Source organism: Exserohilum turcica (assembly GCF_000359705.1).
Source record: "Exserohilum turcica Et28A unplaced genomic scaffold SETTUscaffold_1, whole genome shotgun sequence".
NCBI classification, from domain to species: domain Eukaryota; kingdom Fungi; phylum Ascomycota; class Dothideomycetes; order Pleosporales; family Pleosporaceae; genus Exserohilum; species Exserohilum turcicum.
Window position 1 is genome coordinate 2,941,259 of NW_007359914.1, and position 18,698 is coordinate 2,959,956.

The 18,698-nt window shown below is 54.7% G+C and overlaps 7 protein-coding genes across 7 annotated transcripts in view; 6 read left to right on the plus strand and 1 right to left on the minus strand.

Annotated features, from left to right (window-relative positions):
• Positions 1 to 2,350: 2,350 nt before the first annotated feature.
• On the plus strand, positions 2,351 to 5,107 carry SETTUDRAFT_86311 (uncharacterized protein; the record flags this gene model as incomplete). The annotated part of the gene is made up of 3 exons (XM_008022266.1): positions 2,351 to 4,194; positions 4,240 to 4,505; positions 4,557 to 5,107. 3 exons carry the CDS (start codon positions 2,351 to 2,353, stop codon positions 5,105 to 5,107), a joined length of 2,661 nt encoding a protein of 886 aa, XP_008020457.1.
• A 633-nt stretch (positions 5,108 to 5,740) lies between these two features.
• Positions 5,741 to 6,576, plus strand: SETTUDRAFT_18692 (uncharacterized protein; the record flags this gene model as incomplete). Its single annotated transcript, XM_008021929.1, has 3 exons — positions 5,741 to 5,841; positions 5,889 to 6,020; positions 6,084 to 6,576. 3 exons carry the CDS (start codon positions 5,741 to 5,743, stop codon positions 6,574 to 6,576), a joined length of 726 nt encoding a protein of 241 aa, XP_008020120.1.
• Positions 6,577 to 6,803: 227 nt separating this feature from the next.
• Positions 6,804 to 8,093, plus strand: SETTUDRAFT_40911 (uncharacterized protein). Its single transcript, XM_008022104.1, has 7 exons — positions 6,804 to 6,829; positions 6,883 to 6,898; positions 6,951 to 7,012; positions 7,062 to 7,070; positions 7,146 to 7,288; positions 7,346 to 7,359; positions 7,412 to 8,093. Exons 2-7 carry the CDS (start codon positions 6,883 to 6,885, stop codon positions 7,777 to 7,779), a joined length of 612 nt encoding a protein of 203 aa, XP_008020295.1. The 5' UTR covers positions 6,804 to 6,829; the 3' UTR covers positions 7,780 to 8,093.
• A 342-nt stretch (positions 8,094 to 8,435) lies between these two features.
• Positions 8,436 to 11,271, plus strand: SETTUDRAFT_170753 (uncharacterized protein; the record flags this gene model as incomplete). Its single annotated transcript, XM_008022812.1, has 2 exons — positions 8,436 to 11,023; positions 11,215 to 11,271. The coding sequence occupies exons 1-2, from the start codon at positions 8,681 to 8,683 to the stop codon at positions 11,269 to 11,271; spliced, it is 2,400 nt and encodes a 799-aa protein (XP_008021003.1). The 5' UTR covers positions 8,436 to 8,680.
• A 947-nt stretch (positions 11,272 to 12,218) lies between these two features.
• SETTUDRAFT_40913 (uncharacterized protein) lies at positions 12,219 to 14,360 on the plus strand. Its single transcript, XM_008022105.1, has 2 exons — positions 12,219 to 12,397; positions 12,447 to 14,360. The coding sequence occupies exons 1-2, from the start codon at positions 12,239 to 12,241 to the stop codon at positions 14,181 to 14,183; spliced, it is 1,896 nt and encodes a 631-aa protein (XP_008020296.1). The 5' UTR covers positions 12,219 to 12,238; the 3' UTR covers positions 14,184 to 14,360.
• Positions 14,352 to 15,453, minus strand: SETTUDRAFT_162574 (glycoside hydrolase family 43 protein). Its single transcript, XM_008022813.1, has one exon. The coding sequence runs from the start codon at positions 15,425 to 15,427 to the stop codon at positions 14,447 to 14,449; it is 981 nt and encodes a 326-aa protein (XP_008021004.1). The 5' UTR covers positions 15,428 to 15,453; the 3' UTR covers positions 14,352 to 14,446.
• A 2,814-nt stretch (positions 15,454 to 18,267) lies between these two features.
• The window catches only part of SETTUDRAFT_84538 (uncharacterized protein), a gene marked incomplete at both ends in the record, with an annotated part of 1,846 nt that continues 1,415 nt past the window's right edge, over positions 18,268 to 18,698 (plus strand). The window contains one exon of the mRNA XM_008022154.1: positions 18,268 to 18,528. Coding sequence (XP_008020345.1) covers positions 18,268 to 18,528 — 261 coding nt within the window. The remainder of the gene's footprint in view (positions 18,529 to 18,698) is intronic.

Below are 18,698 nucleotides of genomic sequence, written 5' to 3' on the forward strand. Positions count from 1 at the left end.
CCCTCTCGTTCCTCCGTCGCCGCAAAGCCTTCGCGCCCGTACTCGTACTCGTGCTCGTGCCGGCCGTGTTGCCCCCCCTGATCTGACAAAGGAGCGCGCGCGCGGAACTGCAGGGTGTCTTGCCGCGTCTGCTCCCCCAACGTTTCGAACGATCGCCAAGGCGAAACACTGCTGCCGTCAGTTCTGGCCGCCGTGGAAGCTGTCCTCCTATTTCCATAGCCTCATCCTCTGTCGTCCGGGACACAGGGCGACATGTGCTTGCTCGAGTAGTTGCGCATCCCTCCTCCAACCACTTGTCCTTGATTTGCGGGATAGCCTTGGGCTTAGCAGCGTGGCGCTTCCCCACCTTCTAACGAGGACCCGAAGCCCTCTCGCCGATCCTAGGCGCGTATGATCTCATGCAACACCTGATGCCATAGCGTATCGTCTTCGTCTTCGACACCTTCAACAAGAAAGATTAGGGATAGACTGGTTCAAGAATTTGGCGCTTGGTTTGCGTACGTTTGGAGGTATGTTCGTCTTTGCGCCGTCGCGACACATGTGCCCAACCACGCCTGCTGCTGCGGCGGCGCCGGTTTCCACAGCCTACTTACAAGTGGTGTTAGTTCTCTTCCCAATCGGTTTGTTTCTATAGAGTCATTGTGGGATAGAGCTTGCCCGGTACGTACCCTCGCTGTGTGCTGAGTGCCCGCCATGCCGCGCCCGCTGCTGTCATGTACGGCACTCTGACCACGCCACCGCCTGCTCTGATGCCCTATGCCGTCTCGTGTCGCTGACTCCATACGACAGGATATACCGCTCTTCTTCTGTTAGACCTGCTTTGGGCATCGAGCTCCGCACCACGTAATCTTGTAGACAATCCTGTTAACTAGGTAAGCACCGCGTCTCTGTTTCTTCTTCATTTCTTTTTTCATTTCTTCGGCATCTCTTTTTCATCTCTCGTTCTTCCAATGTCCTCTTTCAGCGGCTTTTTTGTGCATTCTCGTGATCAGGTGGTGGCGTGGAGAGGGTCAGAGCAAGGCGAAGTGGTGTGGTGGGGATGAGAAGTCTGGACGGGCACTCTCAATCGCTGCGCACATTCCCCCCCACGCCATCCTGCCTGGCTCGAAAGAGATGTCTGTCGGCTCCTTGAGCCAGAACACGAGGGTGCGTGTCAATGTCTTGGGTATGCTCAGACTCGATGCACAACCAGCTAGGCACGTGACGCCGTGTTTCGTATGAAGCATCAACACTGTACGGCAGCATGTTCTCGATGGCACTGCAGGCTTCTTCCTTGCATGCTGCTTTCATCTTCTAAAGCCACATTGCTTTTGCCCTCCCGCCGGATCATTGCTAAGAAACACGTGGACAACAGTAATCTCTAAAGCCATCGTTGCAGAGGGCTCCTGCCTCACGTACGCCAGCTCCTTCCCTAGAAACCTTTCTGGGCGACAACTCGAGTCACCCGGTCGTAAAAAAAAACCAGCGCCGGCCACCAGCCTCCCCCGCTGCTGGCTTCGTTCCTTCCGTGTTTGTCTTCCGCTACACTCGCCCGTCATCCCTCTTCACCCTACCGTTGACATCGTCTTGATTTTGCTTTTGTTCTCACAGCCGCTTCAAAAAGCTCCGCACACACACTCCCCTGAACCCCTCGTATCCTTAGGGGCCGGAGCCGAAACAAAAAAAACAGCAAAAAGTCCATCTGCTTGCCAAGTCGCACCCTACCCCTCGTGTGCTTCCAGACGGCCCGCCTTCGCCAGCTACTCCCATCCTACCACACAACTGCGCCACTCGTATTCTATAGAGCGGCAAAACAACATCGAGCTCCTTTGCTAGACTACATTGGAACAGACTTACACAGTTGCCAACAATCACAGGTGAGTCTCGACCACCGTGCACAAACACGGGCTGATGCTGACATGTGTGGAGCGGCTGTCAAGTCATTGCACGCGTCTCGTGCTTGTCAAACTTGTCTACCACACACCTAGAATCCACATCTTTGACACCCGTGGTCCAGGTACGTATCACGTGCCCTTTTATCCCCCCGAAGCTCTCGGGCTTTGCCTTCACCTGTCATGCCCTACTGCCTGGCCTTGCCATTTGTCTCTCCGAATGTTCACGCTGGTTGCTAAGAAGTTTGCCTCTAGGTGATTACGGCTTCTAGACACACCGCTTACCTAGACGGCACTTCCATCTACACACCCTGTCACAAGGTGAATACATACACAGTGTGCTCTGTGCATCTTCCTTGTCAAGACAGCGTGAGCTAGACATCCACCTAGCCATCCATCTACACTAGACTTCAAGGCACGCCCGCCTGCTCTGTAGGCTTCGGCATCCGCTAACAGGTCCTAGACAAAGACCAATCAGCATGAGTTCCAACACGTACAAAGGCGGTCTAGCCGTTGGCGGTTCCGCTCTCGACAAGTCCAAGTTGCAGCTGCGTCGTCCCACCCCAGACAGTGATGTCTTGGCATCCAGTGACGATGACCGCGAGCACGTGGCTCCCGTTGTTCGTCAGGCGTACCCTGGCGTCCGACGCCCCTCTTCTGGTTGGCTTCAAGACATCCAACCGAACCGCAAGTTCTCGCTGCCCTCGGTGTCGTTTGCCGGGTCGCAGCCGACGACGCCGTCGCTCGAGCTGCCGCAGCAAACACGTCCCAGCACCTCTGCATTTCCCTGGAACACGCCTAGCTTCACTTCGAGTTCCAACAGCCGCTTGAAGGAAGTCGCCCCATCGCCTACCTCTGCATACCCACCCAGTGACAAACCCCTTCCCTCTCCCACCATGCTCGAGGGCGACGACGGCATTGGCTTCCTTCTCAACCAGCAGGTCCCAAACCCATTCCGCAAAGCCGTCCGCTCGCAATCCTACAGCATAGGACAGGGCGACATTGAGCACAGTCCCGTCAGCCGCTTCTCGCGCCAGCCGACTGGTGTCAATCTGCGCCATCGGCCTTCCAAGCCAAGCCTTCTAGGTGAGCCTGCCGTCGGTCTTTCTCAGCTGCGCGAAGACGACGTCGATGATATTGAGTCGTCCAACGGATCAGAACACGGAGTGCGCCTGCCTGCTGGATACTGGGAGCGCGAGCAGAAGCAAGCTTTGTTGAAGCAAGCTGCCATGGAGAATGCGCGCGCCCGCAACCGAGCTACCTCGACTGGCTCGCCGGTTTCACAGCTCCAACAGCAGCGCCGCAAGACTACTGCTGGCCTGCGCAACAGCTCATACAACAACGCCGCCGAGTATGCCATTGAGGAGCTCGACGACAGCGACCCATCTCTGAACATTCCCACACCAGGACTGACTCGGCGATTCAGCGAGCACGTTTCTGTCCTCAAACGCGACCACGAGGTTGAGATTGTCGACAGCCCACAGAAGCCGCAGTGGACGACGGGCAACATTTCTCCTGCAGAAATGGACCCTCTTGGTCGTCGCCACTCGTTCGCACACTACGGGAGCTACAATTCCACCATGCCACTCTCGACGCTGAGCAACACGCAGGAAGAGGAAGAAGAGTACATGTCGCCCCGACAGACTTCTCCCAACGAGGACAACGAGCCGTTTGATGCCGCAGCCTACTTCACTGGTTACGGCCCTGCATCTCGTGCCATCAATTCGTCTGCCATCTCCGCAGCTCACCCAGACCCGATTGTGCCCAACACTGCAATGTCCGCCAGCAACCCTTACGCCGTGCCTCCTGTCCTCGGACGGCCTACTCGCCGCTTGTTTGTCGTCACATTCAAGTGCTCTCGAGCCGACATCTATTACCTCTACGAAAACACTGGTCTTGAGATCCGCCGTGGTGACCTTGTCATTGTCGAGGGCGACCGTGGCTGCGATCTTGGGCAAGTCACCCATGCCGATGTGACAATGGAGGAAGCCAAGAAGTTCAAGGCCGAGGCAAACGACGAGCATTTCCGTTGGCTCGTCATGTTCTCCCAGTACTCTCTGGCTGGCACCCAAAACGACTCTGGAATGCTGGGTGCTCTCGCGCGTGCCAACGGATTCCCGAACCCCATGAGCCGTACGGGAATGGCAGGCCAGCAGGAAGCTGAGACTTTGAAGCCAAAGATGATCAAGCGCCTCGCTCAGCAGCATGAGATTATGGGACTGCGTGAGAAGGAGGGCGGAGAGGCAAAGGCCAAGCGCCTGGGCGCACAGAAGGCTGCTGACCACAAGTTGCCTATGGAGATCTTGGATGCCGAGTACCAAGCGTAAGTGTGACTTGCTCAAGTCTGGCGTCTACTAACATACTCTAGCGATTACCACAAGCTCACCTACTTCTACTATGCCGAGTCCTATGTCAACTTCAACGAGCTCGTTACCGACTTGTTCAAGCAGTACAAGGTCCGCATTTGGATGTCGGCTGTCAATCCGGCATCTGTCGTCAATCCGGCAGGCATGTCTCAAATTCCGCCACCCTCAGCCATCGGGCCCGGAGCGATCCTCACCTCCAACACCAACGCGCCCCTCTCTGTCGGCCCTGGCTTCGGCTCCAACACCAACCGCCCTGCTCAGCAGTACAGTGAGTATATCGCTTCGTTTGCCCATCTACGCATTTATTGATTATGGATAGGCCAAGGTCGCAACCATGGCGGATATGGAAACTACGAGGAGGGCTTCCACGCCTTTTCACACCAGATTCCCGCCTATCCTACACAGGCTCAGTACGGCATGCAGCCATGGACCCATGGTCAGCAGATGGCACCTCACATGTACCGGAACTACTACCCCAATGTGAGTGCGAGTGGCAGTCCGATGAACTATGCAGCTGCTGGCTACTATCCGCCCACCTCGTTTCCTTCGTCGTATGGTGGAAGTTATGGACCAAGCACAACCACGGCTGGATACACTGCCCCGCGCAACTACACCTCAAACGCCGGCCCCAATTTCAATAGCCACGCATCCACATCCTATGGCGGCAATGCTCCCTATACCTCGGCGCCTGGCCAATCCAACGGTAGTGCCTACTATGGTACCTCTGCAGGTCAACCCAACGGCACCTCGGGCACTTATGCCGGTAGTGGTGCTCACACGGCCACCAGTGCAGCTCATCCCAGCGCCAACTATGACGCCGGCTTGATGAATGCCATGCAAAGCATGTCTCTTGGCAACCAGGCAAACTGAAAGCCCTTGCACGCGTCGGGCTAATCTACCGACTCGATCTTCTTGGCTGTCATATCGTCAGGGCGATATGCTGCATTTCTTTCCACGATTGAACGTGTGACCAGCTCAACGTCGATTACACTCGAGTCTTTTCATACTATGCTTTTTTCAGTACCATGTTTTGGGTTCTTTCTGGCGAACCCGGTTGCTTGGCGATGGATGTTATATCTCTTTGCGTCATTCACGGCCTCAGAAATCACGGCAGTACCCATGACAGCTACCGTCGAAGATGGGACGGTGATTGATACTTTCTTTTTTACATTTGCTTCAACTCCCCTTACTAAATTCCCCTTAATTTGTCTTGTTTTATCCAAAAGATGCGGTCTTCACAAGCTGAATCCGTTGCGAGCATACGGCCAGTCGATTACTTCGTGCATGTCTTGTTCAATGTATGCCCATGTAGCGAAATGAAAAGCTTTTTGCACCACATTGATTCCATGCCGTGAACCGTTGCGTTTACTGTGATGCAGATGGGGCCAAGCACGTGCATCTACGCATTTGGCTGCTGATGTCTAGTGTTAGTCGTACCTTCCCTTCAGGTCCGGTCTTGCTCACCTCGCCTCCCAGTCTCAACTCTGCACTGACACATATGCAATGGCGCGACAACGTGCTCCGTCACTTGCAAAGAAGGGCAAGGGACGTATCCAGCCTACGGAGTTCGAGAACGATGATGGTCCAGACAAGACCGAAAGCCAGTGAGTGTTGGTTGCCCTGTTGAAAGCTACAAGCTCAGACTACTCAGGCAGATGCTTGAACTTGGCCGTCTACTCAAAAAACCCAAGATGGACGATAACGAGCTGCAACAATTCGGTGCAAGGATAGCAGCCGATCAGAAGAAGCTCAAGGACCTGGTTGCACGGCGGAGCAAAACTGTGTGAGTTCTGCATGCATCGTGTGTGGAAGGTGAGCTCTAGCAAAGTGCTGAGCAATTCCACAGTAAAGCGGAAGAGAAGCGCCACCACGACGAACTGACTGCGAAAATTCTTGAAGCTCTGCAGACTCCGAATCGCCGCACACAAGATGAAGTGCCTACCCTTGCAGGTACCAATATCGCGAGCAACACGGTACACACTGCCGTCACCAACATCTTGAATGCTTCTGAGGATTTGGCCAACGAATACCGGCGACTAGACGGCATCATATCAGACTTCCGAGAAGAACAAACGCATCCGATTGCAGAGACTTGGAAGCAGGATCTCGAGGAGGCTGACAAGCAGCTCAGGCTGGGGGCAAGAGTGGCCATGAGGAACATGAGAAAGTTATTGGGAGCAGAAGATGGCAGCACCCCAGAGCCAATGCACGAGGATGGAGATGTGAATCTGGAGGGAGACGAGGTGCAGTTGAACTATGAATTTCTCAAGAGCCTGAAATACGCGGAGAGGGGAGTCAAGCGCATGACAAAGGGTCTTCCCTTGGACGAGGGCAGCTGAGGATTAGGAGCAAGTGGGCCTGTCATAACTGTGAAATTTCTTATACTTTCAACAGGCCCTCTCATAGGACTATGTATGTGGGTGCAAATTCATTCCAGCCATGCCAGCCCAGTGTTCTGCAGGTCACAGCGCCAGACGCGATAGGATTAGTGGCGTGCACTGACCACCCCACACAATACGCGAAATATCGGCGGTCTATCTCTTTTCCAACACCAGCACGACTGCGTCGACAACCTACTAACCAACAGCCAAGGTACGTCTGCACGATTTACGGTATTTGCAAGGCCATTGCTAACATTGCGACAGATGGGTGCCCTCAAGTGTAAGCGCACGCCGAATATCGTAATGCCATGGCCGCAGCTAATCCGCGGCAGATGTCGAAGAACTTCAGAAGAAGAAGCAGTCGGACATGATGCGCTTCTTGATGCGCGTTCGCGTACGTATAGACGATTGAGCTGGCGAAGAACTCTGCTAACATCTGACAGTGCTGGGAGGTATGATCACAATTCCCCGAGACTTGCCGTCTCAATTGGTGTACTCGTTGAACTTTGCTGAGAGTGCATCGATAGCTTCGCCAACTTAAGGTCATCCACCGTGCCAGCCGCCCCTCGCGCCCCGACAAGGCCCGCCGCCTCGGATACAAGGCCAAGCAGGGCTACGTTATCTACCGCATCCGCGTCCGTCGTGGAGGTCGCAAGAAGCCCGCTCCCAAGTACGTACAGCTGGCGACGATGGGTTGAGTGAGAGCATAGCTAACATTTTGTTTTAGGGGCGCCACCTACGGTATGCGTCGAGCAGCAGACTTTTCACGCAGCAAAAACTAACAAGCTCCCAGGCAAGCCCACCAACCAGGGTATCAACCAGCTCAAGTACCAGCGCTCGCTCAAGTCGACCGCCGAGGAGCGTGTCGGCCGCCGCTGCGCCAACCTCCGCGTCCTCAACTCGTACTGGATCAACCAGGACTCGACGTACAAGTACTACGAGGTCATCTGCGTCGACCCCCAGCACAAGGCCATCCGCCGCGACCCTCGCATCAACTGGATCGTCAAGCCCGTCCACAAGCACCGCGAGAGCCGTGGACTCACTGCCACGGGCAAGAAGAGCCGTGGTCTCGGCCGTGGACACAAGTTCAACAACACCTCTGCCGGCAGGAGGAAGACCTGGAAGAGGCACAACACGCTCTCTCTCTGGCGCTACCGCTAAATGCGCTGAGCGAGTCGTGTGCTCGGTGGGACGTCTGGTCGATTATTTCAAGCGTATGGGCTGGCGTGAATGGCATAGGGTGTCCTGGGCTATGTAGCTTCCGAACAGCATGCAGGCTGGCAGGACTGTCAAAATTAAAATACCATGGATTCATGATGTTACGAAGGACAGCATTTGAGATGCTGCGTTGTGAAGTTGCAGAGTGTGATTGCGTGAGCAGGGTACTGCGCCTGCCTGGGGCCTGGCAGATGCAGGCGGTGCTGGGTTGGGGATAGTGGCAGCAACGTAGATGGCCTGAGGGGTCGACAAGGCCGGCTGCACCAACGACGTCAGATGTATGCCCAAAACAAGACGCACGAGTGCCTGGTGCCTGTCTCGGTGTCTTTGTTTTTGTTGTGCCCAGGCTGCATGGCCAATGTGCCCTGTTTTGGTGGCCTCGCTGGCGGAGGAAGAGTTTGCTTTTGGGCCATGGCCGTGAATGCGCTAGGGGGGATGCCTGGAGGCTGCAGCAGGCGTTGCCGGACGCCCCTCGCAGGCAAAACATCTCAGCCCAACCCACAACACATGCAGCACCTCCTCGCCGCCAACGCAGCAGGCAACCCACGTTCCAATAGACGCATACGGTACACGCACCCGCCCGGCAACTCTGACGACATGCGGCTGACGATGTGATTCACCTAGGCTGCCTCTGCTCCTGCCACTGCGCTTCACCTGGCGAGACACAATGTTCCGACGTGCACGCGCGCGGCCAACCACCATCATCTGAGCAGCACTGCCCGGCACCGGCACGAGGCTGTGAACCGCCAAAACCTGCAGCCTGCGGGGTGACTACGCCTGCGCACGCCCGCCATATCGACGTCTTCTCTTCGCCCGCCTCGCCAGTCCCACTGCCACCGCAACCATGGTCAAGGCCGACCCCACGCGCAACTACTACGCCGACCTCAAGGTGTCTTCGACGGCCAGCGAAAACGAGATCCGCAAGGCCTTCCGCACGCTTGCGCTGCAGTACCACCCCGACCGCAACCCGGGGCGCGAGGCCGAGGTTGTTGTCAAATTCCAGGAGATCCAGGCCGCCCACGAGGTCTTGGGCGACCCAGCCCAACGAGCAAGGTACGACGCAGAGAGGAGGAAATACCGCAATGCCTCTATTCCCGCAAACACGCCCAACACGCCGAGGGCAAGGCCGCCGCCCTCACGCAACGCATACACGACCACAACGCCCAGCGGCTCCTACTATCGCGCTCCTCCCCCGAAGCCGCAGGCACAGCGCCCTCCCCCGCCACAGCCACAGCACTCGTACAGCACAGGCGCAGACCGCTTCACCAACAAAAACTTTCGCCCGCCCCCAACAGCGCAAAAAGCAGACGCGCGGGCCAGGGACGCAGAGGCCAGGGCCAATGTCTTTACGGCATGGCAGAAGATGAAGCAGCCGCGGGGCGACGAGGCCCGGCAGCACAATGCAAACCCCTACAGCAGCGCACACGCCAATCCCCCGAGCAACCCCAACGGCACCCCCTTTGGACGGAGCCAGAGCACAAGAGCTCCGCCCAAGCAGGGCTTTGACCCTTCCATGCCGGGCGTGGACGAGGGCCAGGCGCGGTCGGCGTATAGAAACTATGCTCGCGCGGCCCCAACACCACCCCGCTCCGCCACCCCTCCCAAAGAAAGCCATGCTGACAATGTGCCATACTCGGAAGGCAACCGCGTGCGCACGCCGTACTATTCGCATGTCGGGGGCGAGCGAACGTCCATGTTTGAAAACATGGGCAGATCGGCGAGCGTGCGCAATTCACCAACGTACATGCACCGAGCAAGCTCGTCGCACGACGCAGGCGCATACTCTGACTCGGGTCGCAAGGCGCCACCAAACAAGTCCAACGGCACGGCCAACAAGGGCTTTGCGCATGGCTACCCCGACTCGAGCGACGAAGACTCTGATTCAGATAGTGATTTGATCAATGGCAAACATCACCATGATCCTCCACCCCCGCCCCCGCCACAGGCCCAAAGACCCCCTCCGCCAACGTGGGCTCAGAGTGGCTTTGCGACCCCTGACCCAAGACGACAGAGCTACGGCGCAGCGGGCCACATGCCCAATAGCTTCAAGAGCCGGAGCGAAGAGAGCATCAACATGAAGTTCTCGCCATCGGACTGGCATGGCAAGTTCGAAGGCAGCAGTAGTTACTTTGCTCCTGACATAGCAAAAGGTGCCAGCTCCAAAGGCCGAACCTCGCCATCGCGCGGCAGAGCCTCGCAACGTAGTACAAAAGACCGCAACCCATTCAGCACACAGTCCAATCCATTTACACCGCAGGTTCCACTCGATCACATCCCCCCGCCGCCGCCTGGTCCGCCTCCTGGAGTCAACTTTCCTCCGCCTCCAGTAGCTCCGCATGCGGCCAAATTTAGTCCTCAGGACTGGCAAGAGACATTCAAAGACCCGAATTGGGTCTACAACGATGCCAAGGAAACGTCGCCTCGTCGGCCGTCCGAGACTACCAAGCGACCAAAGGGCCCGCGCAAGGCGTCTGTGCAACAGAACGGAGCCAAGTCTCAAGACAAGTCAGATGCATCGCGGCCAAAGTACCAGGCTTTTGCTGAGGAAGCGGCCAATGGCGATGCCGACGCAATGGATATTGACCCTGGGCCACCATCGGCCGACACGAAGAAGAGCACAACCAAGGCGCCAAAGCTCAACACGGCCGCAGCAAGCTCGATACCGAATGGCTTTGCCACTGCGCCATCGTCGGCGACGACTGCAAAGCCGCCTGCAGCAGGACTGAACGGTCTCGGGCCCGACTTTATCAAGCCGCTTGTCGAGCCGCAGAAGAATGGACTGGGTGGAATGGCGTCTGTTGGGGATGCGCTTCCCTTTTCTTCCGAGGCGTCCAACTCACACCCTATCAAGGCAAATGCAGCAAGAAGTCTCAAGTACCCCGAGGTACCGCATGCGCCTCCCGTGCCGGCCAAGCTGGACTTGGCGTCGATTGATCAGTACTTTGAGCGCATGGGGTCGTATGTCAAGTCGTACAGGAACTACTGCAAAGTGCTTACTGGGCACTTTGCGGCGCGCAACACGGAGATGGAGGAGCTGGACGAGCACTTTATTCGCAACCGTGGCGAGACCAGCAAGAAGGTGGGATTCGTGAGCTACCTGGCCAAGATGGAGGAAGACGAGAGCGTCATGGAGACGTGGAAGGTTGCACAGGAACGACACATTGTTGCGTTGCAGCAGTGTGCAGACGTGCGCACCAAGGCGTTGAAGTTGTACCAGACCCTTCAGGCCTAGGTGGCGTAGTCACTGCTAGTGTGTGCTGACACCATTCTAGTGTTGGGGCGATGGAGTTTGGGGCTGATGAGTGTGTTTTGACCGGACCAAGGGCCGACGCGATGTTTGGTGTTGGGATATTCGGTACCGCATACGTGAACGGCAAGCGTGTGCCGAAGCCACGGCCGCTGTTGCTGAGAAGGAAGCATCGTGTTCTTGGATAGCGCTGGCGTTTTGGACTTGGCACCACAATACCCGATGAAGCTGGATTGTTTGGATTATGGTTCAGTAGATGTCAAGAGACGTGTAATAGCATGCCTGATGCTGAGGCAGCATGGCCAAGGCAATACCATGTGCATCTTGTACAGCTACTCTGGTGGTTGCCACAACTGCAGCTCCCGACTGGGCCGTTTTGGCGCTGGCGTTGTTATGTATCAGACGTAGGTCCAAGTATGTAGCGCGCGCAAAGGTGGAACGTAGCTGCATGCAGGCGTTTCCCGGCACGTCTTACTTTTCTGACGGCTGACAGGCGTATTTGAGCACGAATGATAGCATGCTGCACACCATGATTAAAGATTGCAGACAAACTGAACTGAAATGATGGCGAACAAGGTTTGCCCGCATGCTGACTTCGGCGCGACAAGGACCCGTCGCCCAAAAAAGAAGCACGCCACACGTCGGATCACGTCTTTCTCTTCCAGGAATCCAAGCACGACCACCGCTCCATGTTCCCACCCGCTCCTGGGATACACGCTGTTGAGAGCTGCCGGCGAAACGGAAGGCTTACACCCTCGCACAAGCAAATAGTGCCGCTCCCGATGGACAGCTCCTGAGGTGGACCGTACGCGCGTTCTTGGTCGGCCCGTGACGTAAGACGGCTACTACCACAGATAGTACTAATGTGCATGTGTGGCCCTGGCGTACCGCTGATGCACACGGCCATGGGCGGAATACCAAGACCACGTCGTGTCCCAGCCCGCTGCCACGCCAAAAAGCCCTGTACCTTGCAGGCCGATCGATTGTGTACCCATCATTTAACTATTTCCGCTTCCCCAGGCATGTACATTTGGTTCCCTGCGTTGATTTCTTGTACACTCCGGGCCCTGGTGCCCTTTATGAACCCTTTTTGAGCCTCTTTTTGTTCTTTCATTTTCTTTCACCACGTACTCGGCAACGTTGTAGTCGGATACCATGGCTGTCGATTTGGATTACTTGTCTCCCACTCGATCGCCCAAGGAAGTCGGTGGTGCGGCGATACAATGGGTGTGCACAAGGAGAGGGCGGGCCATGGTGCTGACTGTCTTCCTGTGCACTGTTTTGATGGTAATGGCCGGCATGAGGAACCAAGAAGTGTGTGGTGGCCGTCTCTTTCTCAATGGCATGCTAACGCCATGGCTAGGCCTTGTCGTCCAGATACAATAACATCTCTACATACTACCCATGGACACAGCATCTCCCAAGCTTGCCAAATATCATACAGTCGCCGTTCAAGACGCCCTCGGAGTTGACGCTGCAGCTGGAAAATGGCCAGGTCGACCGTGTGCCGGCCAGGCTCAAAAAGACGACGCCCAACTTCCACCTCATCATGCCAGCAGAGAGCGACACAATCGACTTTTGCAAGACGACAGCGTCGGCCATGATGCTAAACTACCCTCCAGTTACTGCGGTGGGGTTGCGCGGGAATTTCGAATCGGATGAAAAACGGCAACGAGAGATCCTCCAACGCACGCTCAAGTACCTAAGCAATAAACAGTTCGTCAAAGACCACGACCTCATACTCATTGTGGATGGCGAGAACACTTGGTTCCAGCTGCCGAGCAACGTGATTGTCTCGCAGTACAAGCGCTTGCTTGTGGATGCCAATGTGCGGCTGCTGAAAAGATATGGGCGAAACAAGGACGGGTACCAAAAGTTCAACCAGACGATTGTGTTCGGAGCCGATAAACAGTGTCAGGGCGATGACAAGGCGTGCGGATATGTGGCCCATTCCATTTTCTCGGATAACCTGTACACAACAGAGACGGCTCGGCGCATATCACAGATGCCGGCGAAATTCCTCAACGCAAGAATGGTCATGGGTCCGGCGAGCGATTTAAGGGCCTTGTACCGTGCTGCACAGCAGAAATTTATACACCGCCAAAGTCAGTCGCAGACGGTCCAGTCCGTGCTCGCTACGCTCTTTGCAGAGCAGCAGTTGAGCAGAGATGCAGCCGAGGTGCAGACAACGAACGTGGGCGCGAAGATGAAGGAGTTGTTGTCTTTCAAAGAAGGTAAAGCAGATGCAAAACACAGGCTAGAGCATGCGCAGGCAAACTTTTCCAATTGCACCAGGCAGGAGAATTGTACCAGGCCGGATTTTGCAGTCGGCTTGGACTATGCCCATGTCCTCTTCCAGCCCCTGGCCTTTAACACCAAAGATGAGCTTATGTTGCTCGTGCACGACAACTCAACCAACCTTTCTCAATACAGCCACCCTGGCTCCATCGACAAGAACCTCACCCTCCCCGCTGGACTCCGCGATACCAAGCCCCCGTTCTCGCGCCCTGACCTGTCCAAGACTAGCCCCTCGCCCCACGAGCATTCCGCATACATATCCCCGCTAGAGTACAAGGCGGACCTCGACACTCTCCCGGAGCGCAAATTGCCCTGGAGCGAGGTTCCGTTGATCCAGAATACGTATACGGGAGCGGTTCCTGCCATCATTGACGCTTCTCCTGCACCAAACGACCATGAAGCCGGTCCAGACATCACGCGGGAGCAGCTCTGGTACTCGAAATACAAACGTGCCCTGCTGCGCAGATACTTCCGCACGCCGCAGTCGCCCAGCGGCTACCATGACTCGCTTGTTGGCGGAGACCGGTACTGGGATGCGCGTGGGGGGCGCGGCGGCATCTGGACTGCAGCGGAGCAGCTCTGGCTGGCGTGGGGCGAACTCGACGGCGTATGCGGCAGATTGAATCAACAGAGAGATGTCTTTGGCGACGAAAAGGGTGTGTGGCTACATGAGCGGGAACGAGGCTATGAACTGTGGCTGGCTCTGGTGCAAAGGGGCGAGAAATTGAAGAGAAGGCAACTGGTTCAAGAGGCTTGGAAGGGCCTTCAGCAGCGGACCAAGAGATGGGATACCAAGGTCTAATGTTGTATTGTTGAAGATTTTTCTTCTTGTTTCCCTTTTTTGTATACCCGGGGCCATTGTACAGCATGGAGTTTTTTGTGTTGTTATGAGCATTTGCAGGCGTTGTTTGTTATTCTGTTCGCATTGGATATATCCCCTATATCTGGGTGGGGTTTTTTTTATTTTTACATGTGTTATGTGGCGGCGATCGTAATCTACTAAGATGGATGGATTGATAGAAAGTGACAATCATTTCTCTCTTTCTCACACCATGGCGCCCCCCCTTAAACTTTTGGCTGACTCTCGGCCAGGTGAATCTTACCGTGGTCGTCATAGACAATCTCCCTGATCTTGACGCAGCGCAGATGATTGACGCCCTTACTCAGACTCGAATCATGGTAGAACAAGTACCACTTGCCCTTGAACTCTGCAATGCTGTGGTGCGTGGTCCAGCCAATGACGGGCTCGAGAATGCGGCCGCCGTAGGTAAAGGGGCCGAGCGGATTGTCTCCCACGGCATAGCACAGGTAGTGCGTGTCGCCGGTCGAGTAGGAAAAGTAGTACTTGCCCTGGTACTTGTGCATCCATGCCGCCTCGAAGAAGCGGCGGTCATGGTCGCTGGCGGCGATGTGCGCGCCCGCCTCGTCCACTATCACCACGTCGCTCACGGCAGACGCAAAGCTCTTCATGTCGTCGGACAGGCGCGCCACCTTTGCGCACAGCGCGGGGCCCTCGGACGCCTCCATTTTGTCGTAGTCGGCACGCACAAACTCGCCCGTCGTCCAGCACTGCAGCTGGCCGCCCCAGATGCCGCCAAAGTACAGGTACGCCTGGCCGTCGTCGTCGACAAACGCCGCGGGATCGATGCTGAAGCTGCCGTGGATGGGCTCGGGCTCGGCCGCAAACGGGCCCTCGGGCTTGTCGCTGCTGGCCACGCCCACGCGGAACACGCCCTCCTTGTCGCGCGCGGGGAAGAAGAGATAGTATTTGCCGTCCTTGGTCGCTGCGTCGGGCGCCCACAGCTGCTTGCTGACCCACAGAATGTCTTCCTGCCGCAGCGCCACGCCGTGGTCCGTCACGGGCCCTCCAACCGAGTCCATGCTGAGCACGTGGTAGTCGTTCATGTCGTATTGGTCGCCATTGTCGTTGTTGAGTATGCCGCTCTCACGGTCGTGCGACGGGTAGATGTAGAGTTTGCCGTTGAAGACGTGTGCTGAGGGGTCGGCTGTGTAGATGTGCGTGACGACGGGGTCTTTGTCCGCCATGGTGTGTGGTATGTATTCTCTTTTTTCCCTTCTCTTTCTGCAAGTATATGTTGATTGGGACAGGTTCGAATAATCAATTCCGCCCTCCTCTCCTACGTCGCTCCATGCTCCTTATCATTGGAGGGGTACACAATGGCTGTCTCTCGTACCCACCGGACAAGCTCGATTTACCCGCCGGCACGGCTGTCCGCTCCAGCCAAGCTCTCTTCACTTGGGTCCTCAAGACACCCACCCACATCCACAACCACACGCCCAGCCCACACTGTTCAATGGGGCCCGTCTGAATCATCCTGCGTTGCCGTCCCAGAAACCGTTTCCACATGGGCGCCCGCCCCTGTTTAGCCGTGCATTCTTCCGCCTACCCGTCTTCCCCCCTCCGTCTTCCCCCTCTGTCCTTGGAGGGGCACGCTGCTCGACCCAACAGCCATGGAGCCTTGGTGCTAAAACACTAATTTGCCTCGGGTCGCCGGTCCTCGTGCTTTACCCGCGCGGCCAGTCCTGTGCCTGTGGGCGTGTAGATGCGGCTCACGTGTCCTTTGCAGACACGGGTGGGTTGGTTACGCAATGCTTGGGTAGAACAGCATCGTCTATCGACTTGCCATCAATGTCTTGGTTCAATTTACCAGTTGTAGTCTAGAAGTGTTGATTGTCGTGTACACCTATATTTGGCCTGGACACTGGTGAATACAAGGACATTGACAGACCAGATGCTGAATACACTGATAAATATCCTTCAAGTATACCAGAAAGGGAATATTGCTCTGCATACATGCAGTCTAGTCCCAGAACTGTAAAGCATACATACATGGGCAATGAAGTAAGCGCATCTTAGCCACCACCAACACTCTCGGCTAGCTTGGCCGCCATGTTTCGAGTACTCCTGAGGATACCATGGTAACGCAAAATAGCTCATGCATACACCCAACGGAGCCAAGAAACTCGTTTTACCCCGCCCCGCTCAGACGGCACATCATTGCGATTACGACATTTGGTTCCCACTGTCTTGGCCCTCTTGGCGGGTTCAAAAGTCACGTGTCGGGTATCTTTGTATGTAATAGAGATCACCTGATGTATGCATCATCATCTAGAGAATTTACTCAACACGTTTGCATCAAGCATCTGTAGAAACTGTTGCTCGAATATGGTGGGTTGAAGATGGGGTAATGTATGATTTCCATGATTTGACTACAGGCTTGCCTCTGTACAACATTAGGCAGTGTGTATCACGTGATGCTTGCGCCAAGAACTAAGTAGACTAGAGCTTATCTTAGCTCGTCAGTGTCGCTGCATCTAACCTAAACATCAGCTGCAGCTACAGCTACAAGCATAGCACAAATCTTGGTTGTTATAATGAATGGCACAGATCCAGGCCTATATTGATTATATTCTACACATATAGGCACTATACAAAGGATATACGTCAAATAAACCTATCACTCAGAGACTAATGGTCACAATGTTACAGATGAACCAGATTGCAAAAACCTCAAAAAATGCGCTGGCTGGAACAAAGTGAGTCAACCGTCATACATGTGCCGCTCACCGCTGCCGCCAAGTACATCTGCGGGCATAATTGCGGTCGCGTCTCGAAACCACATGGTAAGCAATCGAATATGCCGCAGACACTAAACTCAAGTTCCACACTTGCTCATTCCATTCTAGAATATATCGGAATATCGCTCATTTCTTAACGTATCTCTAAAATATCACGTCGACTCAATGATAGGTCTCTCATTTCCCTCTCTGCCCTATATCTGAAGAAACACTCGATTTTTTTATATAAACACGTCACTTTCTACCAAAATATTCAGATCCGCGACCTTTGTATCCTCCCTAGTAATCGGTCGTTTTGCGGACAAGCTATCAGCACTAGCCTATGTAAGCTGAAGCCTCCTCCTAATCAATACTCAACTTTTGAAAATCGCTCTACGTCAATGTCAGCACTGCTCTTCTAGATGTTGCAAGTCCACCATTCTGCCGTATTACTTCATCATATTGTCTGTAGACCTTGCCATTTGCAATCTCCTCTGCTAGACATATTATGTAATACCTGAGTGACTTTGATATTAGAAATTTAGTTAAATGTCATATCTAGTCCAAAGATATGCCAGCACTAGTATACATATTAGCCATACAATAGACGAACCAAGTTTCCTCGTTACTCACAGGCTCTCTTACAACAGCTACTCCATACTCGACTCTTAGCCTGATATGCAATACTTCGCGCTTGTCACCGCTTCACTACTTTGCCTAGTCGGGTTTTCGACTGCAGCCTGTGTTCCTGCCAGTGTCTGCGATGCAGAATTTGCGGGATTCCTATGCTACTTAGACTGCGGTGTAGGTGTTTCTACTTGGAGATTAGAGAGAAATTGCTAATGCATGCATAGGAGGGCCCCAATTTGAGAAGTGGAGTATGCAAAGCAGTCAAGAATACATCGAAATACTATTGCGCAACTGGATGAATACAAGGGACTGGCGCTTGTTTGTTAAATAGGCTATTCCACCAAGCCAGTATGATTTTCGTTTTCAACTCGAGAGGAGGAGGCGCTTACGTACATGTGGAGGAATATACGAGATAAAAAAGATCATTGCAGATCGTTTCTACGAGAATATATCAGCACTAACGTGTACATTGGTTGTATATATACTAGCCTAGCCTTATAAATCCCTTAATACTTGAAGTCTATCTTTGAGCAGCTACGGAGGTGACTGTCAAAAGTTCTTGCTAGCGCCACGCTAAGCCGCCAGCCTATCGGCCCGACTATTCTTGGCGCCCACACCAATTTTTTGAAGCTGGCGATAGCTTGTATACTCATTTTTTTGAGTGTTTTTGATCTACCATGGCTCCAAATACGGATATATCGACCCGCTCTTTTATTGTTGCATTGAAGTCACCTTTTGGTGGCAAATCTACACGCGAAATCGCAGAAATGACAGGCATATCGCCGCGTACGATCGACTCAATTTATGGTAGAGCCTGCCAGCGAGGCTTTGAGCCTAACGCACGCCTAATTAAGATCCTTCCGCAGTACCTCGAAGATGCCCCGCGCGCAGGCCGCCCTCGTAAACAAGAAGAAATACACGACGCTACTCTTAAGAACGTACGCCGCGATAGGTATGGGAGAGAGAAGAGCTGCGCTGATATTGCTGGTGATCTTAGTGTTCACGGCTACAACGTCTCGTCGTCCACCGTATGGAGAGTCCTTCGAGCAGCCGGTTACAACAAGACGAAGCCGACGAGGAAGCCTGGGTTGACGACGAAGATGAGACA